Here is a 17,855-nt window from a genome sequence, read left to right on the forward strand (position 1 = left end):
GGGGGCTGGAGCAGGCAGGGAGGCTGAGTGCTGTGGACCTCCAGGCTGGAGATGGCTGGCTGGGATCAGAGCAGTGCTTCGGAGTGGACAGATTTGGAAGGCTGGGGTTGGGGTGAGAATTAACTGGGTTTATATTGCATGGGGAGGCTGGGCTTGGGAGAATGGGGTAAAGTCCTGAAAGAATGTGGATTTCCAGATAAATCCTTCCAGCCTTTACACCTAAGAAATGTCTTCCTAGGTTTCAAGTTTTACACACACACATCCCAGGCCTGCTGTGGCCTGCTGCGCACGTTTCCTACGTACATTGTATGTGATAATCTTGGTTGGCTGGGGAGAACTGGGCCAGTCCAGGCCCACGCCCGGCAGCTGGCTTGATGTGGATGTGTGAGTCCAAGGCATCTTGGGCAAACAGTACGAGAGCCATGGCACAGGGGGCACCCCGCAAACGAGGGCAGCTGCTGCTAGGAGCCACCTCTGCAGGGGGACATGGATCTCCTAGGGTTGCAGTGGAAGTGTGGATGGGTGGGGTGGCAGGAGGACCTGCACAGGTGGGGAGGCAGTGTGTGTGTGAAGACCCAGACCCAGGGTTCCTTCTACTGTTTATTGAGCACCTACTGGGGGGTCAGGCCCTAGGTGGACCTGCTTCTATGTATGTGATCGCAGGCACAGCAACCCTGTGAGGTAGGTGTTATGTCCTGCTAATCGCACGCACAGCACCGAGGTGGATGCAGACGGGGTGCACTGAGCACTGGTTACTCCATGCTGTGGACGCGCTGGTGCTGGATGAGCTTGGTGCTCTGGTGGAAGCGCCGGCCACAGTCCTGGCAAGCGAAGGGCTTCTCGCGCCGGTGGGTGCGCAGGTGTTGCGTGAGCGTGGGCCGCTGGCGGAAGGCCTTGCCGCACTCGGGGCACGCGTAGGGGCGCTCGCCTGTGTGGATGCGCCGGTGCTGCGTGAGGTTGGCGTGCTGCCGGAAACTCTGGCCGCACTCTGGGCAGGTGAAGGGCCGCTCGCCGGTGTGGATGCGCTGGTGCTCGGTGAGCCGCGAGACCTGTGTGAAGCCCAGCCCACACTCGCTGCAGTGGTAGGGCTTCTCCCCGGTGTGCGTCCGCTGGTGGCGCGTGAGCTTGAGACGCTGGCTGAAGCGCTGGCCGCAGTCGGGGCAGGAGAAAGGCTTCTCGCCCGTGTGCACGCGCAGGTGCTGCGTGAGCGTAGGCCGCTGGCGGAAGGCCTTGCCGCACTCCGCGCAGGCGAAGGGCCGCTCGCCCGTGTGGATGCGCCGGTGCTGCGTAAGGTTGGAGCGCTGACGGAAGCTCTGGCCGCACTCGTTGCAGGCGAAGGGCCGCTCGCCGCTGTGCACCCGCCGGTGCTGCAGCAGCACCGAGCGGCGGCCGAAGCGCTCGCCACATTCCACGCAGCCGAAGGATTTGTCCCCCGTGTGCACGGCCTGGTGCTCCAGCAACACGGCGCGCCGCGCGAAGCTCTCGCGGCACTCACTGCACGGGAAGGGGCCTGGTGGCTCGGGCACACTGGGAGGCGCGGGGGGCCCAGCACCTGGGCCCGGAGGGTCGCCGTGGACGCGCTGGTGCTGCAGCAGGTTGGAGCGCTGCCGGAAGCTCTGGCCGCATTCGGCACAGTGGAAAGGCTGCTCGCCCGTGTGCACGCGCCTGTGCTCCTCCAGGCGCGCGCTGCGCACGAAGCCCTGGCCGCAGTCGTCGCACACAAAGGGCCGCTCCTCCGTGTGAGTGAGCTGGTGGCGCAGCAGGTGCGAGCTGCGGCCGAAGCTGCGGCCGCACTCGCCGCACACGAACGGTCGTTCTCCCGTATGTATCTTCTGGTGCCGCAGCAGATTGCTACGTTGGCTGAACACTTTCCCACACACGTCGCAACGGCCACCTCGCACTGCCCCGGTGCCTGTGCTCGGTCGGCCCCTGCCCCGGCCCCGTCCCCGGCTCCTACCCCTGGGGGTGTGCCAGCGGGCAGTGGCCAGTATGTGGCCCATGCCTTGGCAGGGATCCGCGTCCATGGGGTCCTGCTCACCTCGCGGGTCGCTGGGGAGCACGAGCGCATGTGAGAAGCCACCTTCTCGGCAGGGTGATCGGAGTTGGCCCGTGAGGCTGGACACACCGAGGTTCCAGGGGATTTGTAGGTGGGGGTTCATAGTGCCTGAGCCAGCAGAAACACTGTCCATCTGGAGCGCAAAGCCTGCATTGCACAAGGGGATCCACTCCTTCATGACAGAACCCACTGTGTGCCCAGACCACTCCAGCCCTGGGAAAAGTGTGAACTAGAGGGACCTGAAACTGGCCAAGGAAGTGACAGAGCATGAAGAGGGAAACTGAGAAGTGGGGACAAGCTTTCCAAGTCTGACTTAAGTTCGCAAAAATCGCCTTTCTGGAAGGGCTGTAGTGCAAAGGTGGGGCAGGTGGCCCTTGTACTATCCAGGTGGGTGACGATGGTTTCCAGGAATGCAAGGAAGTGGGTAGGTTTGATGTACCTCGCTTGATGCCCATGAAGCATCCAAGGGACAGAGGGTGCAGGCAGGCTGTGGGGTGTGAGTCAGGCCCAGCATTCAAGGAAACATGGACATGGGTGCCGTGGCACATCCATGGCACGTGGATCCCTCAGCCTGCATGAGAGCAAATGTATGGGTGTCTGTGGAGAACAGGAGCGGGCCCCAGCCGTGCCCTGAGCACTCCAGCATGAGATGCTGGGTGACAGATGAGAAGTGAGCAAGGGCAAATAAGAAGCAGGGACCAGAGAATGGAAAGCCCAGGGGAAGTTAAATCAAGGAGACTAAGAGAGTAGCAAGGGCTTTTCTGGGTGACAGAAAATCCTCACCATCCAAAGTCAGACATATGATACTGCATCAAAGGAAATAACTTGTACTCAACAGAAACCACCTGCAAGTCAGAAAATGAACTGAGAAACTCCAGAGGCAAAGAGCTAATGAACTTTTTAAGAGTTCAATTAACCAACAAGACCAACATCCTGACAAATATGGGCAAAGGATGTGAACAGGGGAAAAAAGTCACTAACACTTAAATCCCATAAAACATCCTCCACTCCCTCCCAGTAAGAAAACTACATTAAAGGTGTACTCATCTACCATTTCCACACCCACTGTAGGAACCCAAGCGTTTGTGTGCATTGCTGATGAACAGAAATGGGAAGCCAGTGTGGCAACATACATCAAAATGGGAAGTTTCCCACACTTTGATCCAGCAATTCTTTTAAGTACTTCTCGAACGGTTGTGTTCCCGTCTGTATGAAATAACCTGCGTTCAAGGTTTCTCATTTCAGCACTGAAAAGTAACTCAAATGTACGTCAGTGGGAATGTACACAGTGGGGCTCTACAGAGCTGTCCAAAGACGAGGTCACTTGCATAAAAAATGTCAGGTGTGGAGCAGGGTGAAGAGTAAGCATCCATTTGTGTTCTAAAGAAGGGAAATAAGTATGCATCTGAATTTGTGTTTGCTCTTCTATGCACAGAATCTTTCTGGAAGGACACATAAGCCGGTAATGTTGGTTGTTGGAGAGCAGGACCGTGTGACACAGGCAGGGGAGAGGCATTTCACTGTGTACTCCCTCGTGCACTCTGAATTTTCTAACGTGAGTGCATTAGCTATTCAAAATATTCTCATGATGAAAACACAGAAAATGTTCAGTTGAGGGGCAATGGGAGGAGGCAGGAGCCCTTGGGGGGTGGGGGGAGGCTACAGTGGCAGAGAACCTGTGTTTGATGATACAGCAGTACAGCCTGAGGAGGGAATGGGGCTGCAAAGGAACCCAGCAGAGAGCCTTGCAGTGGTAGTATGATGGGTGGTGGGGTGGCTGGAGAAAGCCGAGACGGGCTGCGAACTGAGAGAAGCAGGTCCAAACTTGAGGGAGTGACCAGCCAAATGGGAGGAGGGGCACATGCCAGGCCCTACTCTCTGCTCTGACACAGAGCATAAAAAGGGACAGCTGGTGAAGTTCGGGGGTGCTGAGCCTTGAGCAGTGAGCTGTGGAGGCCCAGGGACTGAAGCGGGAGTTTGAGGGTGTGGGCTGGGTCATCCCAGGGCACCCACAGACCTGAATACGAATAAGCTGTCTGCTTTTGGTGGGGCTGCAGAGGCATTCACACTGAATGAGCTGGGGCCCAGGCGATCCTTCCACTTTAGGGTTTTGATGGGCCCTGTGGCAGCCCCTCACTTAGGATAATGCTTGGGGTGGGGACAAACAGGCTCCTAGAGCTGTGATGGGCAGTGCCTCCAGTAGGAGAACGCACAGCCGAGCTAACCACCCAGTCTGGGAAGGACACAACTATTTCCAAGGCCTCAAAGGAGAGACCAGCATCCAGGAATAAAGGACATTATGAAAAAAGAATGGTAACAACCATGGCATGTATTTAAATTTGTTCCATCCTGAAACAACAGTAAACACCACAATAAAGTTCCTTTTTTTCTTTTTTAAAGCCATAAAATCCAGAAAGATGAAGAGAAGAGGAAAGGGAACAAACCCCTGACCTTTTCTACTCTGGAAAGCAGATGGGTAAGTGGTGACTGTAGCAGACTGGAGAAGGGGAATACTAAATCAGCAGTGGGGGAAATTGAAAAAAAAAAAAAAATCAACCTGTTTTATTCCAAAGAAGACTAGAAAAGTTTAGGAGTTGGAGGCACCAGGTACCGCTGGCTGTGCAGGTGAAGGGACAGGGGCACCATGCAGGTGGGGGAAACTGTTTTAGAAGCAGAAGCTGGGCAGGGCTCCTGTACATGACAGCCCTGGGCTCTGTCTGTACAGGATTCTGAGCAAGTGGTGAGCTCTGCTGTAGACCTCATTCCTGGCAAATGGCTGGGTTGTAAGTGGGAGACAATACTGAAGAAGTTGAGGAATTAAGTGAAGTCATACTGTGTGCTGAGACACCAGCCTCTCTTCTGGGATGATGGCAAGAGGCTGCAAGTATCTTCTTGGAGAACTCAAGAAAGCCCCGAAGATGCTCAGAGCAAGGAGTGCCCCAAAACAGCCCAGCCAGATTGCCCTACAGATCCTTCAATGGCATCCATAAACACTCCACCTTTCCCCTCACATCACTCAAGATACGGGTCTCCTTGGGGAGTGGCCCCCCATATCCTTCCCAGTCCCACACCCACCTGCTCAGAGCCACCAGATTTGTGGTCCCCCTTCTTACACATGAGCGGACAACTTAGAGGGAACAGAGACCACATTACAAAACAAGTTATTGCTGTTCCCAGAGGAATAAGAAAAGGTGTTATAACAACAGTAAGAACAACAAGAAGTGGCTGTAAAAACATGAATGTTCAAGGAATGAAAACACTCTTGGAAATCAAAACTATGCTAGCAGATATGGCAATCTCAACAGAAGGTCTGGAAGATATAATTGAAGAAATTTTCTGGAAAACACAACGAAAGGGATGGAAGATGGGAGTGAAGAGATAAGAACATTAGAGGACCTGCTCCAGAGGCCGACAGCCAAGGAACAGGCATTCCAGAAACAAGAACAAAACAATGGAAAAGGAAGCCCAAGAAACAGTTCTAGCCAGTTTCCCACAACTGAGATGTGGTTTTCAAATGGAAAGGGCTCTCCAATAATGAGATAAAAAAGGTTGAAACTGCCAAGTTAATAAAAATAATTCTTCATTCAGCTAAACTTCAGTCTAATGTTGAGTGTTAGACACATGCGTTATGCCCCACACCAGAGTTTATGGGAAGGTCAACCAGAACAAGGGAGTAAACCAAGAAAGGGGTCCAGGGAGCAGGGAGTCCAGGAGCCTGGATGATGGCTGACCTAGGGCCGAGTGGCTGAAGTAGACAGCACGGGCCTCTGGCCTGAGATGCTGCACGACTGGGCAGAATCCTATTGTCCTGCACACCCTCTCTCTCTACTAACTTGCTCTCCCTGTAATTCCCAACCCTCCCTGCCCCACCACCCTGTCAATGGGATGTGAGCCGAGTTTCAGGACCAGCCGGGATACCAGGGCTGGGAGACATGGGTATGGGGAACACAGGTCCCTCTCTTAGGAGATTTTACTATGGGGGGAGCCGCAGTGGGAGAAGTGTGAGGCCAGTGGAGGACTTGGCTTTTGAGGGCAGGACAGTGAAGCAGGTTGACGTTGCAGGGAACAGTCCAGGTAATAGGGCAGCAGGGCTACATAGGAGTGGGGCAAGCGGATGTGCTACTGCCCACACAGCGGGCCCAGCCCCACTGTGCCCCGTCTTACTCACCTGGGGAGAAGATGCCCCCAGCCTCCTCTTGCCACAGGACCTCGGGGTGTTCTCTCCATGAAGGCCCCTCAGGTTCAGTCTCGCTGTGGGGAGAGGCCTGGTCCAGTGCCATCCCACAGCCCTAAAACCACAGTGGTCACGGCTCGTCTGTGCCCTACTAGGCCCAGGGGGGTACCTACCCAATCCCCACCCACGGTGGCTCCTGGAGCAGGGAGCGAGACACAGCCTGTGCAGGGCTCACCTGGGCCTTCTTAGGCAGGAGAGTGGAAGTGGCCTCCTGGGGGTTGGCTAGAGGCCCAGAATCCAGAAACTCTGGAGAGGAAGGGTGGGGTCAGTCGGCCCAAGGCCATCTCCACCCCTCTGCCCTCCTCAGTGGTGTGCCAGATGCTGGGATCAGGTGGGGTGAGAGTTGGGGGCAGGCTTGGGGCTGGGCACGGCAGGGTAGCTCTAAGGGCCCAGCTCAGGGGTGGAGTAAAGCAGGATTAGGCAGGCTCAGGTCTGTACCCTGTACTCTTGCACAAAACGGGGGGCGATAGCCAGGGAGGGCAGGAGAGGGTGGAGAGTGTGGGCGGTCAGCTGTGGCACTGCCTGACGTGTCTGAGTGGGGTGTGCCCCACCAGCACTTTGGGGTCCTCCCTCAGCTGCACTCACCCATGCTCCTCAGTGACTGGCAGATAAGATAACCCCCCACTGATCTTCTCAGGGAGTGAACCCCATATGCCTCTCACACATGGAAACCCAGCCCACACATGGAAACAGCCTGATCCATGTCAGGGGAGTGTGGGAACACAGCTGTAACAGTCAGGCTTGGCGTGGGAGGGATAGTGACATCCACTGGCTGGGTAGGATGTGGGGGCCACCAGTACATGGGAATGGTTCCATCTAGCAAGTGACTGGCCCTGTGAGCTTCAGGCCAGGCTTCTATGTACCATCCAGTTAGGCCTTGGGCCCTGCCCACTTTGCCTGCCCTCACCTGGGTCCTCTGTAACCTCGGGCTCCTCTTTCACCTGAAGGCTCAGCAGTGACTTCTGTGTGTCCCCAAGAGGTGACTCAGGCCCAGATTCTGTAGTCCGAGGCTTGGTTTGAGGGTGGGGCTGGAAGTTGAGGGGCTCCATCTTCTCTGATAGCACCTCCTGACCCTGCACCTGGACTGTGACCTGGGGAGGTACCCCATCTTGATCAGTGGCCCAGGCAGGGCACTGGGCCAGGCATTCACCCCACTGTGGAACTCCAGGGGTCCTGACTGACTAGGTCCTCCAAGGACCCACTTCCCTTGGGGACTGAGCAGGGAGTGAGGGAACCACATGTAGCTGCTCTCCTGTGGTTGACACCCACGGCTGCCCAATGCCATCCCCCCCGCCCCCGCATCCCTTCCATGACTCCAGGTGATGTAGGAATGGGCCAGCAACGCTGGCCCTGGAGCCATCTACCTTTGTGACCACTTCCAAACTACAAGGGACAGGCGTCTAGCAGAGCATGGCACCTCCGAGGGTAAGGCAGAGCTGGGCACGTTCCAGCCCTGACCCTGGCCCAGGGCCCCTGACTCACCCATCTGCGGGGACCTCCCGGCTCCCGACGCAACCCCTCGACCAGGGCTGCAGCCTCCTCAGGGCTGCCTGGCCGCTGCCCCCGCACGCGGGCTTGGATCTCCGAGGGCAGCGTGCCCAGGAACTGCTCCAGCACCAGCAGCTCCAGCATCTGCTCCTTGGTGTGCACCTCGGGCTGCAGCCACTGGCGGCACAGCTCGCGCAGCCTGGCCAGGGCCTCATGGGGACCTGCCACCTCCTCGTAGCGGAAGTGCCAGAAACACTGGCGTGCAGCCTCCGGGCCAGGATCCCACAGGGCGGCCTCCTCCTCCTCAGAGTCCTCCAGCTTCACCACGACAGGCCTCTTGTCCTCTGGGGGTACGTGTCCTGGGGATCCCAGTGCTGCAGGCCTCATTGGAACTACGGGGGCTGGGCTTTGAGGCTAGTGTCTACCCCTGGGGGAGGAACAAGTTGCTGCAGTGAGGACAGTGGCACGGAATGGTTATTAGTGCCTACTGTGTGCTGTGCTGTTCCATCCTCAGACTACTCGGGACAGGCGTGCCCGAGTAGAGGGCAAATGAGAGACAATCACATGCCAGGGACCTGTGGGGCTGGTAAACCCTCCATGAGCCACCTGTTCCTGATCTCTCTAGCTCAGCCTGCAGAATCTCTGGTAGCTCCCGCTCCAAAGACTTCTTAGGGCCAGAAGTCACCTCCTCTCCCCTGAATCCTGCCCTTCTTCTACACGCACGTCATCCCTGCCCTGCAGCTCTCCTGGACAGGTAAAGAGCACCTACAACAGCCACCACCTACAACACCCACCACCCACAACAGTCACCACTACTATCCCCCCCAGGCTAGCTCATCATTGCACCATCCACTCTCCCACCCAGTCTCAAACCATCCCTTGCCATCCTGGTTCCTTCCACAGGGCAGCCTACCTTCACCTTCCCACCCCGCGACTGTGCAAGCCCCCAGTAGCATCCTCCCCAAATTCAGCCCTATCCTGAGCCCAACTTATCACACCGTGCAATGCCCCATCATATCCTGTTTCCTGATTTAGGTGGAGCTAGGAGGTGACGGGGGAGTTCCCAGAGGACCCACAAAGGCCCTCAGACCAAGGGAACGGGAGTCTGTGAGCTAGGTGGAAGATTCTGATCTCGCCTATTTGCCACGAATCCCTGGCAGGTCGCTGTGCCTCTGTGAACCTTAGTTTCCTCATCTGCAAATGGGGACGCCCCTCCGGTGTTGCTTCTGCTGCTGTGGGTAAGGCACGGACTTTGTGAGGGAATCTGAGTTTATTAAGGGGATGGATTCGATTTTGAGGGCCGCCTGGTCCCGTGAGCCAAACCTCTGATCCTCAAGGTTCCAGTTCAACCTGCAGCTGGCAGAAAGCCGGGCTATCGCCCAGCTGTCCGGCCCCTGCGGAGGTTCCTGAATTACATTTACCAAGTCTTAGACTGGAACTTCCGCTTTAGGGAGTTTCCCCCCCGCAGGTCCCGGTGCCGCCTTGGCAACCGGGGCGGGGCTCCCAAAGCCTGTCGCCAGGCAATGCTCAGTGACTGATGGGCCTCAGGCGACAAGGCCAGGCCTGCCAGGAGGGAGTGCCCAGGTCCCAGCTCGACACTCCCAGTCCCGCAAGGCAGCCGGAATCCACGAGTCGGCAGCCGCCACCCGGGTCCCCGCCCAAACCTTTCCGGGAGAGGTCCCCGCCCTCACCTCCGCGCTCAGCCGGCAGCTCCCAGCGCTCCTGCGCATGCGCACTCGCCGACTTCCCCTCCCCGGCCGGACTGTGTCTCCCAGAATGCTTTACGCGCCAGCGCAAGCGCCTCCTTGCCCTTCCCCCACCCTCGTCTCTGTTTCCACCCTCCTCCCCGTTCTCCGGGGGCTGCGTTGTTCCCAACGATCAGGTCACACTCCCGGACGCCTCTTCCCGCGGTCCCCGCCTCAGATCCAGGCGTCCGGGGCCCCGTCGACGTACGGAAGCTTCTCAGGGGACAACGGACAGCAGCACCTCCTTCCCAACGGCGCATACCTCCCACCACCTTTCCCTCAGTTCTCGCCGGGCTTTCCAGGGATTAGCAGGGTTCTGCACCAATCACGGACCTCGCTAGGACGCTGTCAGCCTGGGTCTCCATGGCAACCCCCTGGCGAAGAGGACGCACCTCCTCCTCCGCCTGTCCCGACCGCACAATGAAGCGGCTTCGCCGGGTGCTTTCTGGGAGGTGTAGTCAGCCGGGTCCCCATTGCGCGCGCGTGCGGCACGACGACGTTCCTCTGTGCTGGCGGGAGGTAGGCGGACCCGTGTGTCTCCATGGTAACCGTTTAGGCCGCCCTGGAGGTCTCCAAGGCAACCCGCGGACTCGGCGGGTGTCAACGAGGAAGCAAGGTGAGAGCGTGGGGAAGAGACTGGGGTTGAGACGCCCAGAGGGAGGAAGGGAGGGCGAGAGGGAGGGGGAGAGAGACACTCAGGGACAGGGAGAGATCCAGAGCTTGCGAGGGTAGACTCAAGTAACTGAACAGACTTAAGAAAGACATGGAGAGGGATTTCTACTCTGAGACCTAGAGAGTGTGATAAGAAGCCAGCGCGTCAGGGAGTCAGGCCCGGGGAGACAGGTGTGTGAGAATAGTTAGCAAACAGGGATGGAGGTTAGGAAGGGATGACAGTGAAAGGAGAGACAAGTGGAGAGGAAGATTAGATTCACAGAGACAAGAAGTGCAGACATGGAGAAATCAAGGGACAGACAAGGATACAGGAGTACAGAGACAAGAGGGGAAAAAGGGACAGAAGTCAGATACAGTAAGATGGATTGAGTGTTTTCAAAGATTAAGACAAGGTGACAAGACAGCAAGAAGAGAGAGAGTTGGAGGGAAACTTGTTAGGAAAACGTATCTAAAACTTGACAGTAAGACAAAAACGATGACTGGGAGCCCTGTCTGATTCACCAAGGAAAACAATTCTTTTTAAAAGTACTTTGGAATCCGGATACTGTGAAGTTAGATGCTAACTTGTAAAAGGTTGATAGGTTGCAAATGCTTTCTGCCCAGTAGAAAAGAGTACCTCAACGGTTAGAGTGGTCACCTGGTAGGATTCCAGGCAGGACACTGAAATGCCCGGGCTGCCCACTGCCCTCTAGGACACTAATGCGACTTTGCGTTTTTATTTTAATGTTCGTTTCATCCTTTCAATTGTTACTTCTCTCTCATCTTACCGGGACCACCAATGTCATCCTTCTAGTTCCCTTCATGAGGTAAATCAGTCTTTGAGACGTGCTCACTGAGTTTTGTTTTTAAATTTTTTGAAAATCATATGTTGACAGCCTGAAGGGAACCAGTTCTCCAGGATGGGGGGACAGACAGGAAAAAAGAGCCAGGAAAGGAAGGAGGTAGGGAAGATGATGAAAAGACAGAAAGTAGGCTGTGGGAAAGATGCAAAAGGGAAACCGTGTTTCCCCGAAAATAAGACAGAGCCGGACAATCAGCTCTAATGTGTCTTTTGGAGCAAAAATTAATATACGACCTGGTCTTATATTACGTAAGACCCCGTATTATACTATGTTATATTATATTTACATTATATAAGACCAGGTCTTATATTATGGTAAAATAGGACTGGGTCTTATATTAATTTTTGCTCCAAAAGACTCATTACAGCTGATTGTCCGGCTAGGTCTTACTTCCAGGGAAACGGAATTAAGCGGCGAGAAAGCCAGCTTTAGGTAGAGACAGCCTCGGGCGCCCCTCCCTGGACTTGGCGCGCATCGGCTTCGTGGCCGAACTACAGTTCCCGGCAGCCCCGATCGCCAAGAGCTCAGCCGGAGGCGCGTCCCACGCGGCCGCCTCCAATTCCGGCCGTCGCCGGCCAGGCTTAGCCTCCACCAAGATGGAGGCTGGGCTCGGCCGTCGCAGGGAAGCCGCGCTGTGAGGCAGGACATGGGGAAGGGCCCCAGCCCTACCGGCCCAGCTGAAGCAGCCGACCTGCGTCGCGGTCCAGAGGTGAGGGCAGTGGACGGCGCCTAGGCCAGGCTCCGGGGCCGGCATTTCTCATGGCTCGGACCAGGGTAGGGGGAAACAGAGAGGCCGCTGCGCGCGCAGCCGGGGCACGCGCTAATGGGCCAATCGGAGCTTTCGGCGACCCCGTGGCCTTCTGGGAAATGTAATTTCGAGAGACGAGCCCTGTCTTCCACGGAGACGTGGGGGCGGCGAGCCCTCCCCGGCGGCGAGCCCTCCCCGGCGGCGAGCCCTCCCCGGCGGCGAGCCCTCCCCGGCGGCGAGCCCTCCCCGGCGGCGAGCCCTCCCCGGCGGCGAGCCCTCCCCGGCGGCGAGCCCTCCCCGGCGGCGAGCCCTCCCCGGCGGCGAGCCCTCCCCGGCGGCGAGCCCGGGGACTTTCTTTCAAGACGGGGAAGGAGAGAATAAACGAATGAGTGGGTGAACTTAAAATTTTGGTTGAGCAGACGAGGGCGTGGTTGTCGGAGAGAGAAAGATGGGCGCGAGTCGTCGGGAATTCGTGGCCTCCCAGGCAGGAGCCCTTCCATGCCCACCTGCCTCCCTGGCTCGAGGGCCTTGTGGGCTTTGCCACCTGGTTTCCAGCCAGGTACAACGAGACCCTGAAGGACTCGTCCTAGGTGCTGTATCCTTTCCAGAAGTCCCCTGCGTTTCACACGCACTCCTTCAAAAAAATGTTTTTACTGTTTTGATCAGATGCTACTTTGACCTGGACAGGCAAGAAACCTGTCCCACCACTGTACTTCATTTAATAATGAACTCAGCAAGCGACTACTGGATGCTTGCAAAGTGCCAGGCACTATTCCGGACCTGGGTCCACACTAGAATGCTCAACAGACACAGCCCCTGCCCTCAGACAGTGTATCAGGGATGAACAGTAAACCATGGGGGTGGGGAGGCTCTGATTTGAGCAGAGACCTGCAGAAGGAGAGGGAACAAGCCATGCAGACCACAGGGAAGAGCCTCCAGCTCTGGACCAAAGGAACCATGGGAGCAAAGGCCCCAAGTCAGGAGCCCCCTTAGTCTGCTCCAAGGATGTGGTCAGGAACTAGCAAAAGAGAGAAGGAGGCTTTGATGCCTTTGAGGAAATTGGTGAGGACTGTGGCTTTTACTCAGAGGTGGGAGGCAGGAAGGGCTCTTACCTGACTTAGTTCTTCAGACTCATTCTGGCTGCCATGTGGAGAAGCACCCTTGTCATCCCCAGGTACTCCCAGGTATTAATTAGGAAGGTTTCCTTGAGTTTCCTATGAGTGCTGTTAAGTATTATTACAAACTTAGTGGTTTAAAACAACACGGATTTATTAGAGTCTTGAAGGTCAGAAATCTGAAATGGGTCTCACTGGGCTAAAATCAAGGTTCTGGCAGGGCTGGTTCCTTCTGGAGGCTCTAGGCTTCAGTGGTCACATTGCCTTCTTCTGAGTGAAATCTTCTGCCTTCTTTTACAAGGACTCCTGTAATTACATCTAGGGCCCATTTGGGTAATCTCCCCATCACAGGACTCAGTCACACGCAGTGTGTCTTTCGCCATGTAAGGTAATTTATTCATAGGTTCTTGGGATTAGAATGTGAACAACTTTAGGAGACATCCTTATTCAGTCTCCTGCACTGATGATTGATGTCTCTGAGTGAGAAGCATGGACAAGAGTAGCTCATCTACTCATCAGTGTCTGGGAATTGGGGGGATCAGGGTTTCTGAATGCTCTTGGTTCCCCCTTGTGGTTGCAGGTGGTTTACTGGGGAAAGAGTGAAGCCTGATCTCATGATTTTATGAGCTAAAACTAAGTGACATGCTCTTCTAGATGCAAAGAATGCTTGGAAGTGAGTGTGCAGTGCCTTTAGTATAGGGAGAGAAGGGCCGGGGCATGTCTCTGAGCAGGGCTCGGTGCTCTGTGTCAGCATGGGAGGGCTGGGCGGACAGTGGTTGGGAGTTCCATGTGCTCACATATTAATGCCTGTATGTCCCTCTCTTACAGAGAGGCCAAGAGGCTGCCATCGTGGGCACAGTGGTAGCTACTGTGGAGAGGCAGGGGGTAGAGAGCTCGTTGAGGTGTATAGTGCAAGATGGTGGAATGAAGACAACCCTCCACCTGCATGTGTCGGGGAAGGCACCCCTTGGTGGGACTGGCCTCCGCCATGGTGGCAAGCGGGACCGGAAGTCCATCACCCTGCACGTGAAGTTGGAGGTGCTTCGGAGGTTTGAGAACGGTGAAAAGCTGACACAGATTGCCTGGGCTCTGGGACTGGCCCCTCGATCCGTGTCAACAGGGACAAGATCTGGGCCAGTTCCCAGGCAGCTACGCCCATCAGTGCCAAGCAGCTGACCCGCTGCCGCAGTGTGGTGATGGGCCACATGGAACGCTTGCTGAGCCTGTGGATCGAGGAGCAGAAGCGGCAGGACCTGCCTGTCAGCACGCTGCTCATCCAGGACAAGGTGCGCCAGCTCTTTGCACAGCTGAAGCATGAGCAGGGTGCCAGCGCCCAGGCTGAGACCTTTGGGGCCAGCAATGGCTGGTTTGCCCATTTTAAGGCACGCCACAGTGTGCTGTTGATGGACAAGCCAGCTGTGGCTGATGCCCAGGCTGCCGCCTGCTCCCTCTCAGTGCTGCACACCATTTTGGAAGAGGGCCGCTACTCACCACACCAAGTCTTCAACGTGCATGAGATGGGCCTGTTCTGGAAGCGGCTGCCCGAGCACATGCTGCTGGTGCTGGAGGGGGTGGCCGGCCCCGGGCCCAAGGCCGCTAAGGACCACCTGACCCTGCTGCTCGGAGGCAACGCAGACGGTGACTTCAAGCTGAAGCCCCTGCTGGTGTACCCCTCAGAGAACCCGCATGCACTCAAGGGCTGCTCCAAGGCCAGCCTGCCTGTGATCTGGCGCTCCAGCCGCAACGACTGGCTGACACCCAGCATCTTCCAGGAGTGGTTTACTGGCTGCTTCTGCCCCGCCGTGGAGAGCTACTGCACCAGCCATGGCCTCCCCCACTGTGTCCTGTTGCTCCTGGACGGTGCGCCCTGCCACCCTGCCGACCTGGGAAGCCTCTCAACCCACATGCGCGTCGAGTTCCTCCCAAAGAACACATCAACCCTGATCCAGCCCATGAACCAGGGTGTCATCGCGGCCTTCAAGGCCTGTTACCTGCGCCGCACCCTTAGCCAGCTGGTCCAGGACACAGCTGGTGGAGACCGGCCCTCCGTGCAGGAGTTCTGGCGCAGCTACACTATCATGACTGCAGTGGATAACATCGCCCAGGCCTGGGCAGACCTGCAGCCTGCTACCATGAACAGCGCCTGGAGAAAGCTCTGGCCCCAGTGTGTGCCCGCCGGCACTTCGGAACCTGATGCTGTGCCCCAGCTCCACTGCAGCATTATAGCACTGGCCAGCCACATGGGCCTTGGGGACATGGCTGAGGCCGATGTTGCCAGCCTGCTGCAGGCCCATGTGGAGACCCCATCCTGCGGGGTCCCCCAGGATGCAGAGAATGGGGATGCAAATGGCTCGGGATGCCCTGGGAGGCAGTGCAAGACCTGGCCCCCAAAAGACCAGAACTGGATCTCACTGAGGCCATGGTGGGTATGGAGACTGAGAAAGCTGGGTCAGGTGCCCTGAGCCCTGAGCACCTCGCCCAGGCCCTGTCCCACTTCACTGCTGGCCTACGGGTCCTCACAGAGAACAATCCCAACCTGGAGCGCAGCCTGAGTGTGTCCCGGGGCGTCCACTGTGCCCTCACCCGCCTCTGGGAGCTGCACCGGGAAGGGAGGAGACAGGCTCAGGCAGCTGCATCCTCAGGAGGCCCTGTGGTGGTGGCAAGGGCATTGGCAGGAAGCCTGCGCTTGCCCCAGTGGGGCCTCCAGCAGGTGGGCGTGTGGCTAAGGGCACCGACCCGGAAGGACAGACCTCTGCAGCTGTGTTGCATGATTTGGGGCTTGGGCCTGACCTCAGATGAGCCTTGCCTGATGACATTTTGTTTCTGGAGGGCAAACACTGCCATTTCTCCCCCATGGTTCTCATATTTCATGTCCTGCAGTTTTTGTACAGTGACAAACGCACCGCCAGGCTTGGAGAACAGGATGGTGATGTTCTCTGACTGGCAGGTGAGCTGCAGGGCCCATGCATGTCCATCCATGACAGAGACACCCTGTAGCACTGTGGTGGCTCAGCACAACCCACCAGTGAGGTCTTCCTTGTGGTGAGGAGCCAGGGTCGAGACCAGCCCTTCTCATTTGCCAACCCTGACCTGTCACTCCCTACACCATTGTGTTGGCCTGTCCTACCCAATTTTAGATGAGGGTTTCCTGATCTCGGCATTTTCTTGTGTACTTTCCATGCCATCCTCACCCCCTCTGGCTTCCATGGCCTCTGTTGTTCTAGGTCTCTCATACCTTCCCTGCCCAGAGCCCATGGGCACATGGCTTTTGATAGTAGGGGTCACTTATTTGGTTTGGAGATGTTTTCCTCCCTGGGTTTCTGTGGTATGGTCGTCTTGGTTTCCCTTCAGCCTCTGAGGCTGAGGCTTTTGTGACCCTGATGGTCTTCCGGGTCTGGCGCCCTTTGGGAAATCCCATCCACTCCTAAGGGCTCAGTGGCCACCTCAGGATTGGCTTTTGGTGCACTGGCTGTAGCCTAGCCTCTCTGTGAGGTTAGACCCACAGCTCTGTTTTTGCTGGATGGCCCCTTTGGACAGTTTCGGTCTCTCCCCTCATTCCAGCTTGCTCTCCTGTCTCCCACACAGTAACAACAGGCACTCCAGGGTGTCCACTCTGCATACACAGCACATGGGCCACCAAAACACGTGGTCAGCAAGGGAAGGTGTTCCTGTGCTCCAGCTGGATGAGCCACAGGGGGTGAGACAGGGATGTATGGCCTTGACTCCATTCAATACCTGTACCTGTATGTGTCTGTGCCCATGCACGCACGCGCGCGTGCGCGCACACACACACACACCCCCCAATAAATAAAGATGGGAGAAAGGACTTCTGCCACCTCTGTCCCAGCTAATACCTGCAGATGGGCCTGCTGTCAACAGATGATGGGCTGGGGGCCAGGAAGAGGGAGGGCCTAGCCTTACTGGGAGAAAGGTTCAATGAGGCCCCTTGCTTTCCTGGAGAGCAGCAAGAGGGATGGCAAGAAGGGAAGTAGCGGTTCTTAGGACCCTGGTGACAGCCTGGGTTAGTTCACTGCACAGATTGGGAGCACTTGAAACGGGTTAGGTACTGGGGAAGTCAGGGTGCCTGAGACGGCCTCAGGAGCTGCCAGTCCAGAGGTTATATTCTATGTGACAAGGGCTATGACGGGCGACTCAGGAGGGACCCCAACCTAGCCAGGGCACAGGACTGGACATGATAGGGAAGGCTTTCCGGGGAGGTGGTGTCCCAGCCTTCAGGGACGTCAATGACAATCAGGAAACTGATCATTTCAAAATGCCACGTGTCAGAGGCAGCCCCGTATGGTGGGTGGGTTGGTGAAGGCCTGAGGCCCTACTGGGAAGAAGCAGCCGCCCCATGGAAGCTTAGTGCGGTACAGCTGCTGAAGGAGGCAAGTGACCAGGCAGGATTTGTTGAGGTCAAATCCCAATGGGTAGACCCAGCTCAGCCGTCTTGTGCCAACCGAGGGCTTGGGAGGCACCTGGACTTGAAGTCACGTGGGCAGTGCGTGGCGGCTCCAGGACGCGCGTCTTTGGAGCCAGGGACGGCGCCTGGCCATCCACAAATGCCCAGCGGGGCTCTCAACCAGCAGCCTGGCGTAGGCCCCTGAAGAACTACATTTCCGAATGGCCCTGCGGACCACTGCGCACCCGAGCGCTGGTGCCCACTCCCTCCTGGGAAAAGTCTTTAAGGGCTGGTTCTCTCCTGTTCCCAGAGAGCCTCGCCGACAGAGCCTGCCTCTCTCGCCGCAGGCACAGAGACCGCCCGCAACATCCCTGCGCGCAGGTGGAATGTCGGGGTGTGGGGGGGGAAGCGCAAGGCGCCGAAGAAGTCCGTGGGGCAGCCGGGAGGTCCGCACCTCAGGCTCCAGGGTGGTTGGTCGGTCACTGTTCCTGTGCGGTGCGGCTGGTCCGCCGTGGCCCCTGGGCTTGGTAAGTCAGGGCGCGATGCGGCCTGA

General features: G+C 57.1%; 2 protein-coding genes and 1 long non-coding RNA gene across 11 annotated transcripts; 2 read left to right on the forward strand and 1 right to left on the reverse strand.

Annotated features, from left to right (window-relative positions):
* Positions 1-589: 589 nt before the first annotated feature.
* On the reverse strand, positions 590-10,031 carry MZF1 (myeloid zinc finger 1). 7 transcript variants are annotated; one of them, XM_081032253.1, is made up of 6 exons: positions 9,916-10,031; positions 7,773-8,205; positions 7,198-7,381; positions 6,466-6,536; positions 6,225-6,345; positions 590-2,203 (listed from the first exon to the last, which is right to left on the reverse strand). In XM_081032253.1, the coding sequence occupies exons 2-6, from the start codon at positions 8,163-8,165 to the stop codon at positions 753-755; spliced, it is 2,220 nt and encodes a 739-aa protein (XP_080888379.1). In that variant the 5' UTR covers positions 8,166-8,205; positions 9,916-10,031; the 3' UTR covers positions 590-752. The 7 variants fall into 7 exon arrangements, with proteins under 7 accessions (XP_080888379.1, XP_080888377.1, XP_080888375.1 ...); XM_081032251.1 differs by having other exon boundaries at positions 9,857-10,004; XM_081032249.1 differs by having other exon boundaries at positions 6,225-6,307; positions 6,404-6,536; positions 9,916-9,981.
* On the forward strand, positions 3,892-5,646 carry LOC308490286. The gene is made up of 3 exons (XR_013992186.1): positions 3,892-4,369; positions 4,457-4,532; positions 4,782-5,646. It is a non-coding gene; the product is annotated as an uncharacterized lncRNA (long non-coding RNA).
* Positions 9,932-16,758, forward strand: LOC308490279 (tigger transposable element-derived protein 1-like). Of its 3 annotated transcripts, none has more exons than XM_081032274.1 (2): positions 9,932-10,139; positions 13,729-16,758. In XM_081032274.1, the coding sequence occupies exon 2, from the start codon at positions 14,097-14,099 to the stop codon at positions 15,360-15,362; it is 1,266 nt and encodes a 421-aa protein (XP_080888400.1). In that variant the 5' UTR covers positions 9,932-10,139; positions 13,729-14,096; the 3' UTR covers positions 15,363-16,758. The 3 variants fall into 3 exon arrangements, with proteins under 3 accessions (XP_080888400.1, XP_080888399.1, XP_080888401.1); XM_081032273.1 differs by lacking the exon at positions 9,932-10,139 and adding an exon at positions 11,421-11,746 and having other exon boundaries at positions 13,729-16,728; XM_081032275.1 differs by lacking the exon at positions 9,932-10,139 and adding an exon at positions 13,202-13,288 and having other exon boundaries at positions 13,729-16,728.
* Positions 16,759-17,855: the final 1,097 nt, after the last annotated feature.

Source organism: Rhinolophus hipposideros (assembly GCF_964194185.1).
Source record: "Rhinolophus hipposideros genome assembly, chromosome: 21".
NCBI lineage: Eukaryota > Metazoa > Chordata > Mammalia > Chiroptera > Rhinolophidae > Rhinolophus > Rhinolophus hipposideros.